The sequence below is a fragment of the Rutidosis leptorrhynchoides genome, chromosome 8 (assembly GCF_046630445.1).
Source record: "Rutidosis leptorrhynchoides isolate AG116_Rl617_1_P2 chromosome 8, CSIRO_AGI_Rlap_v1, whole genome shotgun sequence".
In the NCBI taxonomy this organism is placed as follows: domain Eukaryota; kingdom Viridiplantae; phylum Streptophyta; class Magnoliopsida; order Asterales; family Asteraceae; genus Rutidosis; species Rutidosis leptorrhynchoides.
Window position 1 is genome coordinate 116,862,241 of NC_092340.1, and position 21,960 is coordinate 116,884,200.

At 37.0% G+C, this 21,960-nt stretch overlaps 1 protein-coding gene across 1 annotated transcript; it reads left to right on the plus strand.

Moving 5' to 3' along the window:
- Positions 1-817: 817 nt before the first annotated feature.
- On the plus strand, positions 818-2,672 carry LOC139862222 (U-box domain-containing protein 30-like). The gene has a single exon (XM_071850792.1). It carries the CDS (start codon positions 993-995, stop codon positions 2,310-2,312), a length of 1,320 nt encoding a protein of 439 aa, XP_071706893.1. The 5' UTR covers positions 818-992; the 3' UTR covers positions 2,313-2,672.
- The last annotated feature ends 19,288 nt before the right edge of the window (positions 2,673-21,960 follow it).

Below are 21,960 nucleotides of genomic sequence, written 5' to 3' on the forward strand. Positions count from 1 at the left end.
TACCATAAAACTTACAATTATATCCTTAAGTTTATCTTGGGAGTTGAGCCACCATTATTGTAAGTAAGGATATCATAGTAAATTAGGTGTGTATGGATCAAAAATTATTGTGTGAGTATCACCTCCCATAATATACCGATAATGAGGACCCGTATGACCCGACGGCACATGTTGATGGTTAATTTTGTCATTAATTCTATAATTTTGATGATAAACCTAAAATAAAATAATTGAACCGGGCACTTGAAGTCGACACATGCAGACCGGACTAAATGGCTTATTTACCGGCCCCATTCCTTCCTTACCGGTTATCCTCAATCCTCAAAACACTTGAAATTAACCACAAAATGTTTTAAAATAATAAAAAAAAAATATTCCTTATTTCTTTTATTATTACCTGTAACTTGTGAAGGCATTGAACAAACAATTGCCCCAAAAGCAGATCTTCATCTCCATTTCAAATTATTATTTTCTTTGCATTTCCAATCTGGCTGTCTCTTTAAAAATATCGTAATCTTTATTTTTGTTTTTAATAAAATATATACTACTATAAAATATAAAATCCCCTTTTTTGATTATTTTATTCTTAACCCAACTTTAAAAAAAGCATATAGATCTTTGTGTTGTTTAATTGTTTATTCATTTGACTGCTCTTCTATTGGTTTGATGATTCAAACCTTTTAAAGCTTTGAATAGGACCTCTATCACTTTGTTTTTAGGGAAAAAAATAATATTCATTACAGTATTATTTATTTTCTTGCTTTTTTTCCTCTCTCTCTCTCTCTCTCTCTCTCTCTCTCTCTCTCTCTCTCATATTATTGTGATGTTATTTAGTCTTTTTGACCAAAGAAAAAGGAGTGAAATCAGCTAAAGTGAATTAGACTCTATTTCTTTGAGTGACTGTGGATAAAAAATGGAATTTTTTGATGTAATGTGCTGAATTTGAGGTTGGTTTTAACTTTTATTTCATTGCCTGCCAAGTGTTTGTGAAAATGCCTGTGTGTGTATCAACTAGAGATGGGGTTAATGGGCAGGTTTTGGATCTTGACACTGCTGTTAAAGATGGTGTTTTGGGTGGTGGTATGGGTTTTGGTGGTGGGTTTGCTGATAAATTAGATCTAAATCAAATGATTGAAGAATTAGATCTACCTGAGGTTCCATCTGTGTTCATTTGCCCCATTTCACTTGACCCGATGCAAGATCCGGTTACTCTTTGTACGGGTCAAACTTATGAGCGGTCAAATATCTTGAAATGGTTCAGTATGGGTCATTTTACTTGCCCTACTACTATGCAAGAACTTTGGGATGATTCTGTCACCCCAAACAAGACCCTGCACCAGCTGATTCACACTTGGTTTTCACAAAAATATGTGCAAATGAAGAAGAAATCAGAAGATGTACAGGGCAGTGCATCTGAGATTTTGGATACAATTAAAAAGGTTAAGGGTCAAGCTCGGGTCAAATCATTAAAGGAGCTCCGGCAAATTGTAACCAATCATGTTACAGCTAGAAAAAGTGTGGTTGATAAAGGTGGAGTAAGTGTTCTTACATCTTTATTAGGTCCTTACACTTCTCATGCTATTGGTTCTGAGGTAGTTACAATTCTTGTTAATCTAAGTCTTGATTCATGTTCAAGGTTGAATCTTATGCAACCTGCTAAGTTTTCATTAGTGGTAGATATGTTAAATGAAGGTTCAATTGAAACAAAGATCAATTGTACTAAATTGATACAAACATTAATGGAAGATGATGATTTTCAAGTTGAAATTGTGTCTAGCCATAGTTTATTGGTTGCTATAATGAGATTAATTAGAGACAGAAGACACACAAATGGGATTTTACCAGGGTTAAGGTTACTCAAATCGATTTGTTCGCATATACAAGTTATATCATTGATTGTTAACATTGGGGCTGTACCTCAATTGGTTGAATTGTTACCCAAATTAAATCCTGAATGTTTGGAAATAGCTTTGTTCATATTGGAAGCTGTTTCAAGTGTAAAAGAAGGTAGATTAGCATTGAGCAGCTGTTCAAATACAATACCGAATACGGTTAGAGTTATAATGAGGGTGTCTGAAAGTTGCACACAACTTGCATTGTCCATTTTATGGTCAATTTGTAAACTTGCACCTGAAGAATATTCGTCGGTTGCAGTTGATGTTGGTCTTGCAGCAAAATTGTTGCTTGTAATTCAAAGTGGTTGTGACCCGTTACTAAAACAACGGTCAGCTGAATTATTGAAGCTATGCAGTTTGAATTATACCGATTCAATCTTTATATCTAAGTGCAAGCTGACAAGAACAATTAGGTGAAGGAAAATGGTATTGAATCTTGATTGACCAATAACAGAATCACCATCAAGCCGAGTGATTAAAAAAATGTGAAAAAATGGTGAATTATTGTATATAATTGATTGATGAACTTCGGTTTCGAGCGAAAAGATGGTCAAGCTTGGAGTTTGTTTGCAATCACAATTGTAATTGATAATCATTAGTAGTCTCCAATCTTTCATTTGGCTTTGTTGAATTACCATGGGTAAAAATCATCTTTTTTGTTCAATTTTTTTTCTTTCTCTTTTTTATCCTTTCATATATCATTTAAGTTTTGGAATATATCTCTACTACATAAATGTATTTCTTTGGTCCTATTGTTTTTGTTATATCAAGTTGTTAGTGTACTCAGAATACAATGAATGAATGAATCTGTAATTAAGTTGTATAGGTGGAATGAGCATGGAGCAAGAAGGGCCATTGTGTTTTTTGACATTAAGTTGTATAGGTGGAATGAGCATGAGGGGGGGATTGGACCCATGAAAAGCTGTTTACTTCAAATCAAAATGATGACCTAAAAATGAAAAGATAGTTGAAAGAGCTTTCACAATAATTCGATATGACATATCCGTATAGATTTAGAATACAAAATGTCTGGTAGTAGTCTATTAGATTTTGATAGGCTTATTATTGGAGTCACGTTTATTCAAATATCGACTTCATGAAATTAATCAATTAATTATCCAGTACCAAACTTACGAAAAGGAAATACACTTCACAAACCACGAGTTTGCAATGATGCTCTGCTTTTTATACGTTAAAGTAATATTATATTTTATATCTATGTACTTTTATTTAACTAAATTACTCTCTTACTCATTGCATTTCTTGTATGCTAATGCTCTCTTCTTCCACTAAAAGACTTACAATTTCTGCCTTAATTTCCATTCCCACTTTGCTTCCTCATCAAAGACAATGTCTCGACTTACAACAATCTTTTCCTCAACCGGATCATATAAGCAATATGTCTTTAATTCAAGGCTAATACCAAGAATACACACTTATGACTTCGATTATCAAGCTTGGTTCTCAATTGTGTAGGTATGTGAATGAAACCCACGCAACTAAAACCTCAAAAATGGTTAACACTTGGCTTTGTGCGTGTCTGTAACTTCTTAGGAACCTTGTCATCTGAAATGCGACTTAGACATCTCTTAAGTACAAAACATGCCCATTAGCTGCGATCAAGCAATATCCATGTGATATCGCCCTAAAAGTCGGTTTCGTTTGTCACGGAATGAGGTCAACGGGGCGAGTCCCAAAAGAAGGACCGGTTGATCTTTTACCCATAAGTGTGGAGCCTAAATCTACTTTATCTTTTCTTACGGTAGAAAGAGTAAGTATGACCTATGATCGTGTTTTTAAATAATTATGCGAATTGAATCTTAATTATAAATTGTCTTTGATTAACTTAACTGAGTAGAAAGATAGGATTTATATTATGTCCTAATCGTAATCGTAGGATAAGTAAAGTTGAGGAATATTCGGAGAATGCAGATCGATGAGATGTTGACTATGATATATGCTTAGGCTAATGAAAGGTAGTTATGATATAAAAGCATTAATCAGGGTAGTCTCGACATCTATCGGATGAGTCAATCATGCAAGCCTATCGGTCTTTTAGCCCTAGAGTTGTCTAGAGGCAAAGGAGGATATGTCACTATGGTTGCATTATCGAAGTATAACTAAACGTCATAGGTTATCTTAAGTGAATTTACTAGGTTGTGTCAACAATTATATTCTAATCCTAACCCTCATTATCGATCCTTCAGTTGAATAATGACATGCCATGTTGAGTAAACATAATCACAAACAGGAGAAACCTGTCGGGTTACGTTTATATAATAGGGTTAACAAACCTATCATCATTCTACAAGAGGTTAAACTATCTTAATAACTAGTCCGGACCGGCCCGCGCGTTGCAGCGGGGGCTTTCGGCTGCGTATTCATATTTAATGTAGCGTTGTTTATTTACAGAGGGGAACATGGCCCATGTGTTAAGCGCCGTTTTAGATGTCGTTGTGTTAAGCGTTTTTTAAAAAGTATCCGTTTCGAAGTTAGTTTTGTTTTGTTAAATAAATTTTTTTGAGTGTAACGGTGCTGTCGGAAAAATTCAACTCCCGGCGAATAGAAAGATACGGGCTATCTTTGTGTTTAGCGTTTTTTAAAAAGTGTCCGTTTCGAACGTGGTTAGTTTCGTTTTGTTCATAAAATTATTTCGAGTCTGACGCTGCCGTCTGAAAATTTTAACTCGTGGCGAGCGTGAAGATACGAGTTGTCGTTGTGTTTAGCGTTTTTTTGAGAAGTGTCCGTTTCGCGTATAGTTAGTCCCGTTGTGTGACGCCCCGTACTAAATCAACATGTACGGACCATCAACAACAGGATCATTACAAGGTCAAACACTATATGCGTTTTCAAAACAAGTATGCATTCCTGATAAAAGGTGACGTCATAACTAACGTCGAAAGTTTTACATCAAAAGTATGCTTCTATGAGTAGAAGCAAAGATAATAGTGCGTGACCCTTAGGTCGTTACAAATCATTGTTTCAAAAGTATTAAAGTTTGAATGCAAGATAAAGTGTTTCATGCGGTGACATCTCTAGTAAAGCACAGCGGAAGTCTACGAGGCATGACTAGTACAACAGCGGAAGCTAGCAACCTTAAGCACCTGAGAAAAACATGCTTAAAAACGTCAACACAAAGGTTGGTGAGCTATAGTTTAAGTATAACAGTATGTAAGGTAGGCCACGAGATTTCAGTGCTACAAAGAACGTTTCAAAATAGTATGATAAAGTATATGTTTAACCGTGGGCACTTGGTAACTAACTTAACGTTTATAACCCCCTGAAAGTACAATTGGCGAGTGCGTATGTTTACGAAGTATTAAACACCCGTTAAAAGCTAGCGCTACTAGCCCGAGTGCGGATGTCAAACCCTATGGATCCATATCTAAGATTCGCGTTCACCGGTTCAAAAACCAATGACTAAACGTTACCGAGCTAAAGGGAATGTTTATGCCGTTGTATAACCCACACATATATAAAGTTTAAGTACTCGTGCCTAGTATGTAAAACGTAAAATGCGCATGTATTCTCAGTTCCCAAAATAGTTAAAGTAAAAAAGGGATGCTATAACTCACAGTGGTAAAGTAGTAGTAAAGTTGAGTCGGGAAGTAAGCAAGTATGTAGGTCCGGAAAGTCCTTGATAGAAGTGTCGTATAAATTGTCGTATAAAATAATATGGAAAAATACCGATTAAAGATTTCTACACACTAACGGGCAGTGTACCCGATCGTGTAGTAGTATAGTAACCGGTTTAGTTCCGTGTATCGTTCCAAGGACAGTTGTATTACCCAAACTAGAATTAGAAACTATATTATGATTAACTAAGTAAATGAAACTTAAAGGTACAAGTTTTATGTTTTGGTGGCCATTTAACGATTTAGCCAAATCAGAGAAGGTTAAATGTAAAAACAATATTTTTGGTCTTTTAAATTTATAAGATGAAAATAAATGCAAAGAAAGCAAGTAAGATAGTTTTGATTTAAATCAAAGAGATGAAATGTTCATCTAGATATTTTACCCTCGGTATTGGATGTAAGTTTTGATATTAAGGCCTGATTGAATAATTATGTGTGTAAGTTATCTAATAGGTTCACTAAGAGTTCTCTTGAATAAACACGCAAACACAATCACAAGATCAAGGGTTCCCTTTTCACTATGGTTCTTGTATTTGTAATCAAATAACTATTATAAACATGCTAATCACCTAAATCGACCCACCAAGAGTTCTCTTTAGCGGGTACTCAAACTAGAATTACTAAGTGAGGGTTCCCTATTACTTAGACCTTTTCATTTGTGACTAGTTGATTAGCTAGATCAAAGACTTGAATAACAATTGTCTTTGCGTTCGCTCTACACAATTCATTCCTATTTTGTTTAACCATTTTAATCTAGTTTACCTCCCTTGGTCCGGTTTAATAAACAATCAATCTAAGACAAGTTGATTGTAAATCAATATGATACATCAACAAGAGTTCTCTTTATCAACAACATATCAATTAACTAGATACAAATGATTTTAACAGCAATAAGCATGGTTCTTAATTCAAGCTTTAATCTATCACACATAATACATTCAATCAATAAGATTACATCCAATACCTTGGTTATTAATCTAGATAAACATTATAGAAACTAGCCAACAATCATGGTAACAGACAACATAACAATCAGATTAACAACTGAAATCATTGTTTTAGAACAAGGAATAACCTACAAGAACAAGGAGTTCTTGGATGATGAAGGTTTTGATCTTTGATGTCTTGAAGTTGAGCCTCTTCCAAGAGCTTGGAGTTCTCCAATTTTGCTCCTAAAAATCGTCTCTGTACTCTCTGGTTCGTAAGTTATGAAACAGTCCCTCAAAACAGTAGTTTTAAAGTGGAGAAAGTAGGTAAAAAGCACAAAAGTCGGCTGAAACCTACTACGGGACGGCGTCTAAAAAGTCTGGACGGCGTCCCGTCCTTAAGAGCTAGACGGCGTCCTATAAATCCAGGACGGCGTCCTGTTTCAAGATTCTGGACGGCGTCCTATAACCCCGGACGGCGTCCAGATATGCTGAAATCCACTGTTTCGCTTTCTTTTCAATCCTCTTTTATTTGGACGAAGCCTAACACCTTGGAAGCTTTGTTTTACCATTTTAGAGCACTAAATAGACCTTAAGTTGTATCGGGATCAACCAATGTCATAAATCATCAAAACTCTTTGTAAATCACTCTTCCGATACAAATTTGCGCATCTTGGATTATCACTTGTAGAAACGCCTTCATTATCCTCGATTCTAGAGCATTTTACACGATATTGCGATAGATATATATGATGTTATTGAGCAATATCAAAACACCCCACACTTAAACCTTGCTTGTCCTCAAGCAATTCTTTCTTTACAAAGTAGAACAATATCAAACATAATCACACAATATAGATTACAAACATTACATGAATCACTCGAAGCACACGAAACACACACGTTGATATGAAACACAACTCACGCTATATACACAATGGAAATACACACTTTAATTATAGCACACTTTTATTGAAATCACACGCACGCTATATACACAATGGAAACACACACACACATTTTTGGGAGATTAGAGCCAAGTATCCGAAAAATTTGACCCTAGGGAAATCAGGATCTTATGAAAACGTTTTATGGTTTTGAAAATATCATGCTAGTTTTTAATACTATGCACGTTTTCCGATTTTGATCATATTTTCTGAATTTTTAAAAATGAGTGCGGGTTTCCCGCTATTGGTCAAGCCAATCCCACCCACGGTACCTAACATTACGAGATGTCGGTAGAAAATAATGTGCTTTAGGAGGATACACATTACGTCCGGACATCATTGACAATTATGAGGTAATCATCTAATCCGTTAAATCAATCATGAAGATTGAGGTTTATCAGTCTTAAAAGCTGATATTTTACCTTTCTGGAGGTTATCCTTCCGGGGATCTGATAAATCACTAACATTTTGTGTATACATGGTGCCCCCCCGTTTTACTAGTTAATCTCCCTCATTGAGATAAACTTTGACTACCAGTTTCCCTGTTTGACGTTGAGGCCTGGTAGATTTCCAGTCGATGCCAGTAATGACTTTTCAAGAGTTTTTGTCACCCTACAACTGGTCTGGACTACATCTTCTGAATTGAATCAGTAAGTGTGTAATTCGGAAGACTTTACTTCCTTGAGGATGGAAAAGATACATCCTATTGGTCATATCAAGTGGTCGGACGCAACATTGTCCTTGTTAGGAGAAACAATGAGGACCGTCCTTAGGGTTTTCGATCTGGCGAGAGATCCGGTTTCCGACCACGCTATACAATCACCGCTCTCTCACGGTTTACACTCGTTTTGGTACAAGTGACCTACAAGTTAGCTTACTAAACTAGTAGGATTTTCATTCAAATAATTGAATGATAGTGCAACTTCAAAGACTATTAATAATTTAAAATGTAAACCAACATTTATTTTCTAGATTTTAAGATCATAATGCGTATAACATGGTTTTTGGACTTTTAATCGTTTTTAAGGCTACTTGAAAATTTTAAAATTTTTATAATAAACGCCTTAATTTTAGTGAAACGAGTTCCCGATAAATTTCTATTCCCCACCCCACACTTGAGATCATGCAAGGCCCTCATTGCATGAAATCAGAAAAAGGATTAAATTTAGAGGGTAAAGCGATAGGGTGATTGTAGAAATTTTCAATTTTTAACCTGCAAATCGTGGAACATGTAGACGGATGCCGCTGAACTTACTGCCAGCATAAGAGCATCGTCCATTCCGCGATTATCATCATACACACATCATAATATCAAATGTCGCTGAACTTAATGCCAGTCTTTGAAGTTCAATCACGCTGCACAAATTAACAAACCACACAATTTATAATAAAAAGAACGGTGTTTTTACAACCACAACCATTCATAAATCCACACAATTAGCCAGTTATTACAAACCAAATATTGTCTAAAATCACACCACACAAATTAAATTATCTCAAAACAAAGTACAAAATGATCAAAGGCACGCAGGCCTAGTTATCAAACGGCCAAAAATAATTACCCGAACCATCTCTGTACGGGCGTCCCTATGGATATTCCTGCTCAAATCTGTTCCGAGCATCCTGCAACGCAGCGGTAGAGTTATAAATCGGATGAGGGGGAGGTGGATGTTCAGGATCCGTGTAGTATTGGGGTGTCAGACGTGTCGTTCCATAGTACTGCTCGGGGTTGGAATAAAATAACTCTGAGTTATGGTTATTCCAATCAATACCATAACTGTTCCATCCCGTATTGTGTACTTGAGCAATCTGGCATTGCTCCATTCGTTGCTGACTATCCCACATTTGGTTGTTGTGCGTCCTTTGTTCGTTCGGGCTCAACCTCATGTTATTAACACTACCAACCAAACTGTCCCAACTTGATTGGGACGGATGCCACGGAACCTGATCACCAACGTTAGTCTGTGCCTCCATTTTCGCCTCTTCTTCCTGCTGCTGTTCTTGCTGCACGCCACTGCCACTTGCGCCACCTGCGCCACCTGCCTCAAAAGGTACCAAATGCCCATTTCTATCTTTCATAAGAATTTCAGCATTAATATAAGAAACCTTTTTTAATGGTTTCATGACGTTCGTATACTCCTGTAATCTGCTAAAATCTATGTTAAAATGTTGAGCAAGTCGGGTGATGTAGTGGCCTCCCAGAAGTGGCTTCTATTGCCGTGTCTCAGTAGCAATGGCCAGGAAATAATTACCGATCAACCCAGGAATGTCAGTATAGCAACCCCGCTTTATTTGGTCCATAATCCATAAATCCAACGTTTTCACTTTCTAGTGACCCTCAACCCTCGCATTAAAAGTGCATGAGATAAGTCTATGAAGCAGTTTATCATCCCGGGCTGCGATTTCGTTGTACCTGTGCCTGCTTGATCTAAATTGTGCAGCCGCATTCGGCCTACAAATCCTTCGCCAATAAGAAACATCACTAAATTCATGCCGGCAAACATAATCGGATGCCCGCAAGTATTCACCTAACTGGGTATCGGTGAGTTCCTCAAAAATACCCAAAACTCGGCATTGCTCAAAACTACTTATACCCCTGTACTCACCCCCTAAACGAAATCGAAGAAAGTCATTTGACAAATAATCGCTGACATTGTTAAACCGCACAGTTGAGTAGAATTCTTTAAGCAGCACCGGATAAATTGGTTCGTTGATGCTGAAAACTTGCTCCCAAGCGTGGGTGACTACTCTACCGTAGGGGATGGCGAGTAAGTTAGAAACATGGCGGCGCATACCCGCCTCTTCCAATGGGCCCCAGATAAAATACCAAGTGGCATTAATAGGCCTACGGTTTATCGTCTCAAATGTTTCTGTGTAGTCTTAGTCGTTTTGAACCTGTGTCAACCAAACTCGAGGATCATTTCGATCCTCCTCTTCTTCTTCTCCTGACGATGACGATGAATGATGTTGCTGTTGTGGTGGTGGTTGTCGTGGTGGAGCCAAACCTGCTGTCCTTCCTCTCTTTGCCGGTCCTCCTCGGCTTGACTGTCCCTGCAAAACATTAACACCAGACCAAAAGAACATAGAAACCGTTGTGTTAATGTTAGCTAAAACATAACCGGGTAGCAAGAGAACTTAATCATTCCATTTCAAGTTCATAAGTATTATGACTCATTTAAGCAAAAGCGTATGTTCACAATTTTAAACCAAAGTCAACTATAGTCAACATAAACCCGTTAATAACTTTTCAAAAATGAAAATCACAACTTCACAATGTAGCATCAACTTATGACTCAAGGATTCAAGCATGTTGTGTTATAGGTTATAACATTTAAATTTGCATTCTAATGATATTCATCACAAATCATAACACATTTTTCGCAATTTTAGTTCAAATGACCTATTATAACATCATACATTATGGCATTCCATTCCATCAATTTACTTCAACAGGCCCATACAAATGAAAATCAAGCATACATACTTCATAAGTTCATTACAATTCAACAATATGCTAAAAAATTCAAGAACATTCAAAAATGACCCGGCCAATTTGACATCAATATCACCAACACAATTAAATACTTCACAAGATTCATTAACATCATACACAAACTCAACATCATGAACTAATCACCCTAAATTCGGATTCAAATTCCACAAACCCTAAAATCATGAACAAACCCTTAAAAGCATGTAATCTTTGCAAAATAAACGCATTATGGGCAATTAAACTACTAAGGCATGTTAATATTAACAATAATCATGCAAATCAAACACCCCACACTTATCCTTCACCAATTTATAGATATAAACATACAATTCAAGTAATTGATAAAGAAAAGTGTAAAAATGGAGTATCCATACCCTAGAAAACATGATTTGAAGTTTGGATTTGAAGAAGAAATCGCGAAATTGAGGTAGAAATTAGGGTTTTTGGAGAGTGTTTCGTGTTTGGCAGAGAGAAATGGATAAAAATGTGTTTTTGTGGTTAAGAAATGGGTTGGATAGGTATTTAAAACGTATTTTTTTTCTGAGTCAGTCACTCTAGACGGCGTCCAGAAAGGAGGACGGCGTCCAGGTATTTAAATGGGGACGGCGTCTAGCAAAAGAGGACGGCGTCCAGGTCTTTAAATGGGGACGGCGTCCAGGAAAATGGGACGGCGTCCAGGTCTTTAAATGGGGACGACGTCCAGGAAAATGGGACGGCGTCCGATTGCACTAAAACTCACTGACCTGTTTTTCTGAGTCGCGCGTGTTTAAAGGCCAAACGTAAATCATTTTGTACCAAACTAAAATTTATCGTGCACACATTTCAAACCTATTTACAATTGTGAACCATTTTTTAACGAGTCGTTCACCAAACTCGTCCCCATTTTGATTTATGCTTTGTTCTTGAAGTTGAGGCTAACCTCATCCTCAATTTCTAGGGGACCATCAACATAGTGTTTGACCCGGTGGCCATTCACTTTAAAAGTATCACCCTTCCAGTTCACCATTTCAATTGTACCATAAGGGTACACCTTTCTAACCATAAATGGTCCTGTCCATCGGGACTTAAGCTTTCCTGGTGATAACTTGAAACGGGAATTGTAAACAAGGACACGATCTCCTTCCATGAATTCTTTTGGATGTTTCAATCTTTTGTCGTGCCATTGTTTGGTTTTTTCTTTGTAAATTAGAGAGTTGTCATAGGCTTCGAGCCTCAACTCGTCTAATTCGTTTAGTTGGGTCAAACGTAACCGACCCGCTTCTTGGTAATCCAAATTGCATGCCCTTAGTGCCCAATGCGCTTTGTGTTCAATCTCCAACGGGAGATGGCATGCTTTTTCGTATACCATACGGAAAGGAGTTGTTCCAATTGGTGTTTTGTAGGCCGTGCGAAAGGCCCACAATGCATCGTTTAACTTGATTGACCACTCTTTTGGATTTGCACCAACGGTCTTTTCAAGTATGCGTTTTAATGACCGGTTGGTGTTTTCTACTTGCCCACTTGTCTGGGGATGATAGGATGTTGAAATTTTATGGATTACTCCATATCTCTTCAACACCTTTTCCAATTGCTTATTGCAAAAGTGGGTGCCCCGGTCACTTATAAGAGCTTTTGGCATGCCAAACCTAGAGAAAAGTTCCATCAAAAAGTTTACCACAACTCGGCCATCATTTGTTGGTAGAGGTTTTGCCTCCGCCCATTTGGAAACATAATCTATGGCAACAAGTATGTATAGGTAAGAATGAGATTTTGGAAAGGGCCCCATAAAGTCAATTCCCCAAACACCGAACACCTCGCATACTTGGATGCTTTGTTGAGGCATTTCATCCCGTTTAGTGATTTGACCGGCCCGTTGGCACGCGTCACAAGCCTTACAAACAGTGTAGGCATCTTTGAATATTGTAGGCCAATAGAAACCGGCCTCGTAAACTTTCCTCCCCATGATTTGGGGACCAAAGTGCCCACCTGTTGGACCAAGGTGACAGTCAAGCAGAATTTCGGTGCATTCTTTCCCCGAAACACACCGACGAATAATTCCATCCGCACATCGCCTAAATAGATAAGGGTCTTCCCAAAAATAGTATTTTAGGTCACTAAAGAATTTCTTTCTTTTCTGATGTGACCAACCGGTTTCTAGGAATCCACCCGCAAGATAGTTGGCTATGTCTACAAACCATGGATCATCAATTTTCTCAATCTTCATGAGATTTTCGTCTGGAAAGTTATCTTGGATAACAGTCTCATGGAGAACCCCAAGATTCGGGTTCTCAAGTCGAGAAAGGTGATCGGCAGCTAGGTTTTCGGCCCCCTTTTTGTCTTTAATATCGATGTCGAATTCTTGCAAAAGCAAGACCCAACGTATTAACCGGGGTTTAGCATCTTGCTTAGCAAGCAAGTACTTCAATGTCGAGTGGTCTGTATAGACAACCGTCTTTGCTAGTACCAAATAGGATCGGAATTTATCAACGAAAAGACGATTGCCAGGAGTTCCTTCTCGGTGGTAGTGTAATTAAGTTGGGCTCCTTGCAATGTCTTGCTAGCATAATAAATGGGCTTGAAATGTTTTTCAATTCTTTGCCCCAAGACGGCACCAATAGCAAAGTCACTAGCGTCACACATAAGTTCGAATGGTATTGACCAATTCGGTGATATGAGAATGGGTGATTGTGTGAGCTTTGCTTTAAGTAGGTTAAAGGCGGTAAGACACTCGTCCGTAAAGACAAATGGAGCGTCTTTCTCAAGAAGTTTGTTCATGGGGGTTGCAATTTTGGAAAAATCTTTAATGAACCGCCGGTAAAAACCGGCGTGCCCCAGAAAACTTCTTACGCCTTTTACATTTGACGGTGGTGGTAATTTGGCTATGACTTCCACTTTAGCTCTATCCACCTCCAGACCTGCACAAGAAATTTTATGACCCAATACAATGCCCTCTTTTACCATAAAATGGCATTTTTCCCAGTTTAGCACAAGATTTGATTCTTCACACCTAATCAACATACGCTCAAGATTATGAAGACATGAGTCAAAAGAATCACCGAAGACTGAAAAGTCATCCATGAATACTTCCATAAAGTCTTCAATCATATCATGAAAAATAGCTACCATACACCTTTGAAAGGTAGCAGGAGCATTGCATAAGCCAAAGGGCATACGTCGATAGGAGAAAGTACCATAAAGGCATGTAAAGGTCGTTTTCTCTTGGTCCTCTGGTGCTATAGGGATTTGAAAATATCTCGAGAAACCGTCAAGAAAACAATAAAAGTTCTTTCCTGCCAACCTTTCCAACATTTGATCAATGTAAGGAAGAGGAAAATGGTCTTTTCGGGTAGCATCATTTAATTTTCTGTAATCAATACATACCCTCCAACCCGTGATAGTCCTGGTAGAAATTAATTGGTCGTCTTCATTTGTGACAACGGTCATGCCACCCTTTTTGGGCACGCATTGGACCGGACTCACCCAAGGGCTATCCGAAATTGGATAAATGAGACCTGCATCTAGGAGTTTGACAATCTCCTTTTTAACAACTTCTTGCATATTAGGGTTGAGTCGCCTTTGTCTTTGTACACATGGCTTATAGTTATCTTCCATTAATATCTTATGCGTACAATAAGAGGGACTTATACCCTTGATGTCATGAATTTTCCATGCTAGAGCCGTTTTATGGGCTTTTAACATGGAAACAAGTTTAGACTTCTCACTTACAGAGAGTTCGGATGAAATGATAACCGGGAGAGTAGAACCTTCTTGTAGGTAAGCATATTCCAAGTGTTTTGGAAGTGGCTTGAGTTCTAAAACGGGAGGTTCTTCAATCGATGTTTTACATCGGTACTCATTTCCTAAATCCAACTTTCTGTATTCTTCATCATTTGGCTCATAACCGTTAGCCATCAAGGTGGTCAACATCTCCACTTCTTCCAACATATTTTCTTCATCACCTTTCGCAAAAATGCATTCTCGCGTACCTTGCAATTCTGGAAATTCCTGCAACAACTCTGAATATGTGTCTATGGTTTGCACACAATAACATTGATCATCAGTAGACTCGGGGTATTGTAGGGCATGGTCAACGAAAAAGGTAACCTTCATATCCTCAATACTAAGGGTCAATTTCTGCCCATGAACATCTATCATAGCTCTAGCGGTATTGAGGAAAGGTCGACCTAATATAAGAGGCACACGTGTGTCCTCCTCCATGTCCAAAATTACAAAGTCAGCCGGAAATACTAGGGTACCTACTTTTACCAACATATTCTCTAAAATTCCACGAGGGAATTTAACAGAGCGGTCCGCTAGTTGAATTGCCATTCGGGTTGGTTTTAGTACCCCGGGGTTTAGCTTAACATATAATGAATAAGGCATTAAATTTATGCTAGCCCCTAAATCCGCTAATGCTTTAATGCATTCCAAATCTCCCAGGAGACATGGTATGGTAAAACTTCCAGGATCTGCTAATTTCTTTGGTATTTTGTTCATCAAAATTGCTGAACAATTAGCAATCATGGTGACGGATGAAAGTTCCTCCATTTTCTTCCGATTAGTAAGTAAGTCTTTTAAGAACTTAGCATACTTGGGCATACCTGAGATTACATCGATGAAAGGCATATTTATGTTAATTTGTTTAAACATATCTAGGAATTTTGACCTTTCGGCCTCTAGCCTTTCTTGTTGTTGTTTTCTTGGGTATGGGAGCGGTGGTTGATATGGTTTCACTACGGGTTTTTCCCGTTCTTCCTTTTCAACCACTTTTTCCGGCTCCTTAACCGGTTCATCATTTCGGTTCAACGGAACACTAAAATCAGAATTTTCGGGCATTTTTGGAGCATCGTATGCTAAACCACTCCGTGTGGTGATAACATTGGCGTGCTCATTTCGAGGGTTCTTATTTGTATCGCCCGGTAAACTACCTGGTTTTCTCTCACTAAGTAAATTAGCTAAACCACTCATTTGTTTCTCCAAATTCTGAATTGAGGCTTGTTGATTTCGAAACTGGTGTTCGTTTTTCTCGTTGGTTTGGTTTATATTTGTGACAAGCTGAGTTTGTGATGAAATCAACTTTTCCAACATACTCTTCAAATTTGACTTTTTTTCTTCCTGTTGGGGTTTTTGATAAAAACCCGGAGTTTGTTGTTGGAACCCACTACTTGACCCTTGTTGGTAATTGGAATTTTGACCTTGAGGGTTGTAGGGGTTGTTAAAGTTCCGGTTAAATTGGGCTCTTCCTTGAAATTAATTGTTATTTCTTTGGCTTATGAAAGCCACTTCTTCTTTTTGAGCCATTGTTAAACCGGCATCACAATCTTTTCCTAAATGAAGACCACCACAGTATTCACAACCTACTTTCATACTATGAATTTCCTTGGTGATTTTATCCATGGTTCGAGCAACACCGTCTATTTTAACACTTAGGGAACTAAAGTCATCATAGGCGCCGGCGCTTTGGACTTGAGCATTACGAGTAATTGGGCGTTCTTGATACCACTCATGAGAATAATCGGCTAGCTTCTCGATTATTTCATAAGCCTCTTGCTCGGTTTTGTCCATAAGAGAACCACCGGCCGCTTGGTCAATTGAAATTCGGGTTGCTACATCACAACCTTTGTAAAAGATTTGGACCTTTTGAAAGGTATCCAAACCATGGTTTGGACAACCTCTTACCATTTTGGAAAATCGATTCCATGCTTCGTACAGGGTTTCCATCGGCTTTTGATAGAATTGGGTAATTTCGTGTTGGAGTCTCGCGGACTTGGATGCTGGAAAATATTTCTTAAGAAATTTTTCCAACATACCATCCCACGTTTCTATCGTAGCCTCGGCCAATGAATCTAACCAACTTCGTGCTTCTCCTTGGAGTGTCCAAGGGAAAAGTCTTAATAATATGACCTGGTCAGTTTCTGGTTTAAGTTTAAAAAGAAGACATATCTCTTGAAAGAGACGAATATGTTCGTTTGCATCTTCATTCGGACCACCACCAAATTGACACCTGTTATTAATCATTTGAAGAATAGGTCCTTTTATTTCAAAAGTTACCTCACCAGTAGGTGGAGTAATAGCACTACCTTGTCCGGTCCGGGTTGCTTTCATCTTTGCTGCCATTGATTGTCGTGGTACCAACGGTCTTTCTCCTTCCATTTCAAAATTTGGGGGTTGAACGGGTTTACCAAAGTCTGAATATCGAGGCTTGGTCGTACTTGATTCTGAATCAAAGGTTTCTTGCTTTGATGAAGATTCAAAAATTTCAAGTACTTCTTTTGAAATCCTACCAAGCTTTCTATCAGGTTCTGTAAACGGTGTAAGTAATGGAGATTCTGAACTTCGGGTATGTGGCATATGCGACCTATAAACTGTCAATCACACAACTAACAAAAACTATTAAACATACCGATTCTATAAGTTTAAAAATCAAAGACTATTAAAAATTTAAAATAATTAAGAAACTACTTAATCACAAATTAGTTAATAATTCTATTTTGACACAAAACTGTCCCCGGCAGCGGCGCCAAAAACTTGATGTGCGAGAAGTGTCGTATAAATTGTCGTATAAAATAATATGGAAAAATACCGAATAAAGATTTCTACACACTAACGGGCAGTGTACCCGATCGTGTAGTAGTATAGTAACTGGTTTAGTTCCGTGTATCATTCCAAGGACAGTTGTATTAGCCAAACTAGAATTAGAAACTATATTATGATTAACTAAGTAAATGAAACTTAAAGGTACAAGTTTTATGTTTTGGTGGCCATTTAACGATTTAGCCAAATCAGAGAAGGTTAAATGTAAAAACAATATTTTTGGTCTTTTAAATTTATAAGATGAAAATAAATGCAAAGAAAGCAAGTAAGATAGTTTTGATTTAAATCAAAGAGATGAAATGTTCATCTAGATATTTTACCCTCGGTATTGGATATAAGTTTTGATATTAAGGCCTGATTGAATAATTATGTGTGTAAGCTATCTAATAGGTTCACTAAGAGTTCTCTTGAATAAACACGCAAACACAATCACAAGATCAAGGGTTCCCTTTTCACTATGGTTCTTGTATTTGTAATCAAATAACTATTATAAACATGCTAATCACCTAAATCGACCCACCAAGAGTTCTCTTTAGCGAGTACTCAAACTAGAATTACTAAGTGAGGGTTCCCTATTACTTAGACCTTTTCGTTTGTGACTAGTTGATTAGCTAGATCAAAGACTTGAATAACAATTGTCTTTGCGTTCGCTCTACACAATTCATTCCTATTTTGTTTAACCATTTTAATCTAGTTTACCTCCCTTGGTCCGGTTTAATAAACAATCAATCTAAGACAAGTTGATTGTAAATCAATATGACACATCAACAAGAGTTCTCTTTATCAACAACATATCAATTAACTAGATACAAATGATTTTAACAGCAATAAGCATGGTTCTTAATTCAAGCTTTAATCTATCACACATAATACATTCAATCAATAAGATTACATCCAATACCTTGGTTATTAATCTAGACAAACATTATAGAAACTAGCCAACAATCATGGTAACAGACAACATAACAATCAGATTAACAACTGAAATCATTGTTTTAGAACAAGGAATAACCTACAAGAACAAGGAGTTCTTGGATGATGAAGGTTTTGATCTTTGATGTATTGATATTGAGCCTCTTCCAAGAGCTTGGAGTTCTCTAATTTTGCTCCTAAAAATCGTCTCTGTACTCTCTGGTTCGTAAGTTATGAAACAGTCCCTCAAAACAGTAGTTTTAAAGTGGAGAAAGTAGGTAAAAAGCACAAAAGTCGGCTGAAACCTACTACGGGACGGCGTCCAAAAAGTCTGGACGGCGTCCCGTCCTTAAGAGCTAGACGGCGTCCTATAAATCCAGGACGGCGTCCTGTTTCAAGATTCTGGACGGCGTCCTATAACCCCGGACGGCGTCCAGATATGCTGAAATCCACTGTTTCGCTTTCTTTTCAATCCTCTTTTATTTGGACGAAGCCTAACACCTTGGAAGCTTTGTTTTACCATTTTAGAGCACTAAATAGACCTTAAGTCGTATCGGGATCAACCAATGTCATAAATCATCAAAACTCTTTGTAAATCACTCTTCCGATACAAATTTGCGCATCTTGGATTATCAATTGTAGAAACGCCTTCATTATCCTCGATTCTAGAGCATTTTACACGATATTGCGATAGATATATATGATGTTATTGAGCAATATCAGTCCTCAACCTAAGTCAAAAGTACTAAGTCAGTAAATCGTCCCAATAGGTTTAAATGTATGTAAATTAGGTCTTAAGAGTCATCATCATTCATCATCAAACAAAAGGTGTAACGTAAGTTTCATTCTAGAAAAGAGTTAAAAACAAAGGCTGACTTCGGTCAGTCTCCACGGCCTCTATACCTATTGAAATGAGGTGAGACCAGTGGCCATGGCTCCGTATATAAGTCCTTTAGTTTCTGTAAAAATTCCAGAACCAAACTCGTCTTCGTTTGACCGTGGCGACGGTTCAAGTGCGAGTAGGTCAGAATTTTCAGCACAACGTTAAAAGGACATAGTGACGTTCGGAGGGCCATAGATCCTAAACCGTAACTCGGATTAAGATGAGTCTTAAATGAAAAATTATCTACTCGAACAGAGCTAACTGAAAATCAACTTTAAAGTAGCCCAGGTATTCGGTTCAGTTCCAGAAAACAGTAAACAGTAGGTTCCAGTGGGTTCTTGGTGCTTGATGTTCATCACGGTTCTCATCGTTGATGCATATAGCTTCAAGTGTACAAATCGTTGATGTGTTTACATCATCTTTACCAAGTTTTGACCATCATAACACAAGTGTAAGTCTAAGATAAGTAGCACAACTCAATTAAGTGTTGCATGTAGTTTTGATGAACCAAAGTTACATCAAGATCTTAGATCCGACACATACATGAACTATAAAAGTAATATTGAACTACAAACTTGAAAGTAAACTAACTAATCAAGATCTTAAGTTGTAGAACATAGTTCTTAGTTAGATCTTGAAGATCCAAGACCCAAAAGTCTAGATCTAAAGCTATTAAGTTAAATCCTAAGTAATAACACTTGAATCTTTACTTTAATGAAACCATAAGTTATAAAACTTAGATTTTCATCTTGTAAAGTATATGTAAGCTTACAAGCTTTTGTTTATGACAAAATAAGTAGACCATAAGCTATAGAACTTAGATCTTTCATAAGTATGTGAAGTTATAACTAGAGAGTTATACTTCCATGTTCTTGAACTTACAAGTTAACTTTAGTTTAAGAAAAATGAGATCAAAGTTAACTAGTAACACTTGACCAACAACAACATGATTCACGAATTTAAAAAGTGTATAATATGAAGAAATAATCTAAATAAACAAGTAACTAGTTCATGGTTGTTCATACTTGGAAAGATTCAAGCCAAAGCTTTGATCCTTAAGAAAGTAAACTTTAAGTTTACAAACATGAACACAAGTAATGATTTAACAACTCATGAATTTAAAATCTTTAAAACATTAAGTGTAGAACATAAACTAGAAAGTTTATGTTCTTGTATGTTCTTGTATGAACAAGATAAAATGAAGAACAAACTAAAGAGTTTGGTTCTTAATCAACAACAAACAACTAGTAAGTAAACATTAAGCAAGAACAAGTGATCAAACAACAAACAAAGAATGATGATGAAGGGTGTGTTTATGTTCGGTTTTTACAAGAGAAAAAGAAGAAGAAAAACTCAAGTTACTTACAATATTTGAGAGAGAATGAGAGAAAAAGAAAAAGTATGTTTGTATGTGTGTAAAAGTGAAATGAGAACAAATGAAGAATACAAGTGATAAGTAATAAAAATTTTTTTTTGAACACTCCCTTTGCTACCCAATGCCGACGGTTTTTCAAAGGGGAGGGGGGAGGGATTAGTCCACTAGTTTCATGCATGTAAAGGCTCAAAAGTTGGTAATAAGGTTAGCTTGCATGGGAACTAGGTGTAAGTATCATGTAACTAGATTCTTTTTGTATTAATCAAACTAGTTAAGCCTTAGTGGACTACTTACAACAAAAGGGCTCCTAAATTAATCCATTAAGACAAGTATGGTGGGCTTCTAGGTCCATTAACATTAATAAAAGCCCAAGTTCATGTAATTAACAAATAATTCAAATAAAGCCCAAGTAATTAACTAGTAACCTTAGTTAATTAAAAATGATTAATAAAACTTAATCATGAATGTAAATAATATTTGAAAATATTATTCGTGTAAAGTTCGTGTGTCACAAAGACGAATCAGGCATTTAAAAGTCATGTATGGTAACAAGTAAATGTAATAAAATACATTCATTAAATCAGAAACATTAATAATAATCATTATTAATTAAAAGTTGGAAAATTCAGGGTCGTTACACGTTGGGTTCGTAAGATTTTTTCGAGTTGAACGGTGGTCTCTTAAAAATTTAACTCACACCGAGCGAGAAGATAGGGCCCGTTATAAGTTCGGGTGAAATTAGTTTCTTTTATGTTAATAAAATTATATATTTACACTTTTTACCCCTGAAAAAGTGTAAACTTGAGGAGCCGTTGTGTAAATATAGTCGAAGTTGAGGGACCGTTTGTAATGTGAACGCAAACACAAAACGACAATCGGATATAACTGAAACGACGACATCCGGCACCACTTTTAGTATATAATTGTTAATAATTAGACATGCATTACACTGTTAAACTAACAGTGAACAGATAAAAACTTATAGATTGCATGCAATCATAGTAGAAACGCTCCTAAAGCAACAATCAAACAAGAACATGCAAGAAAAATGAGTCAAACGTTTGGATGTAGACATATAACTCGTAAAAGGCTCTAATAGGTCTATTGGGAACATTTACTGATATACTAGGTGTGACAACCCGGAAATTTTTGACCAAATTTAAACTTTATCTTTAAATGATTTAACGTTTCCGACACGATAAGCAAAATCTGTAAAACCGAATCTCAAAATTTTTGAACTATTCAAGTACCCTTCGGTTGTTCTCAACGATTCGCAAACCATTATATGTAAATAGATACATATATATACTATAACTTGAAA

What these genes read in the sequence shown, in the direction of transcription:
- LOC139862222 (XM_071850792.1), top strand. Translation starts at nt 993, where the DNA reads ATGCCTGTGTGTGTATCAACTAGAGATGGGGTTAATGGGCAGGTTTTG.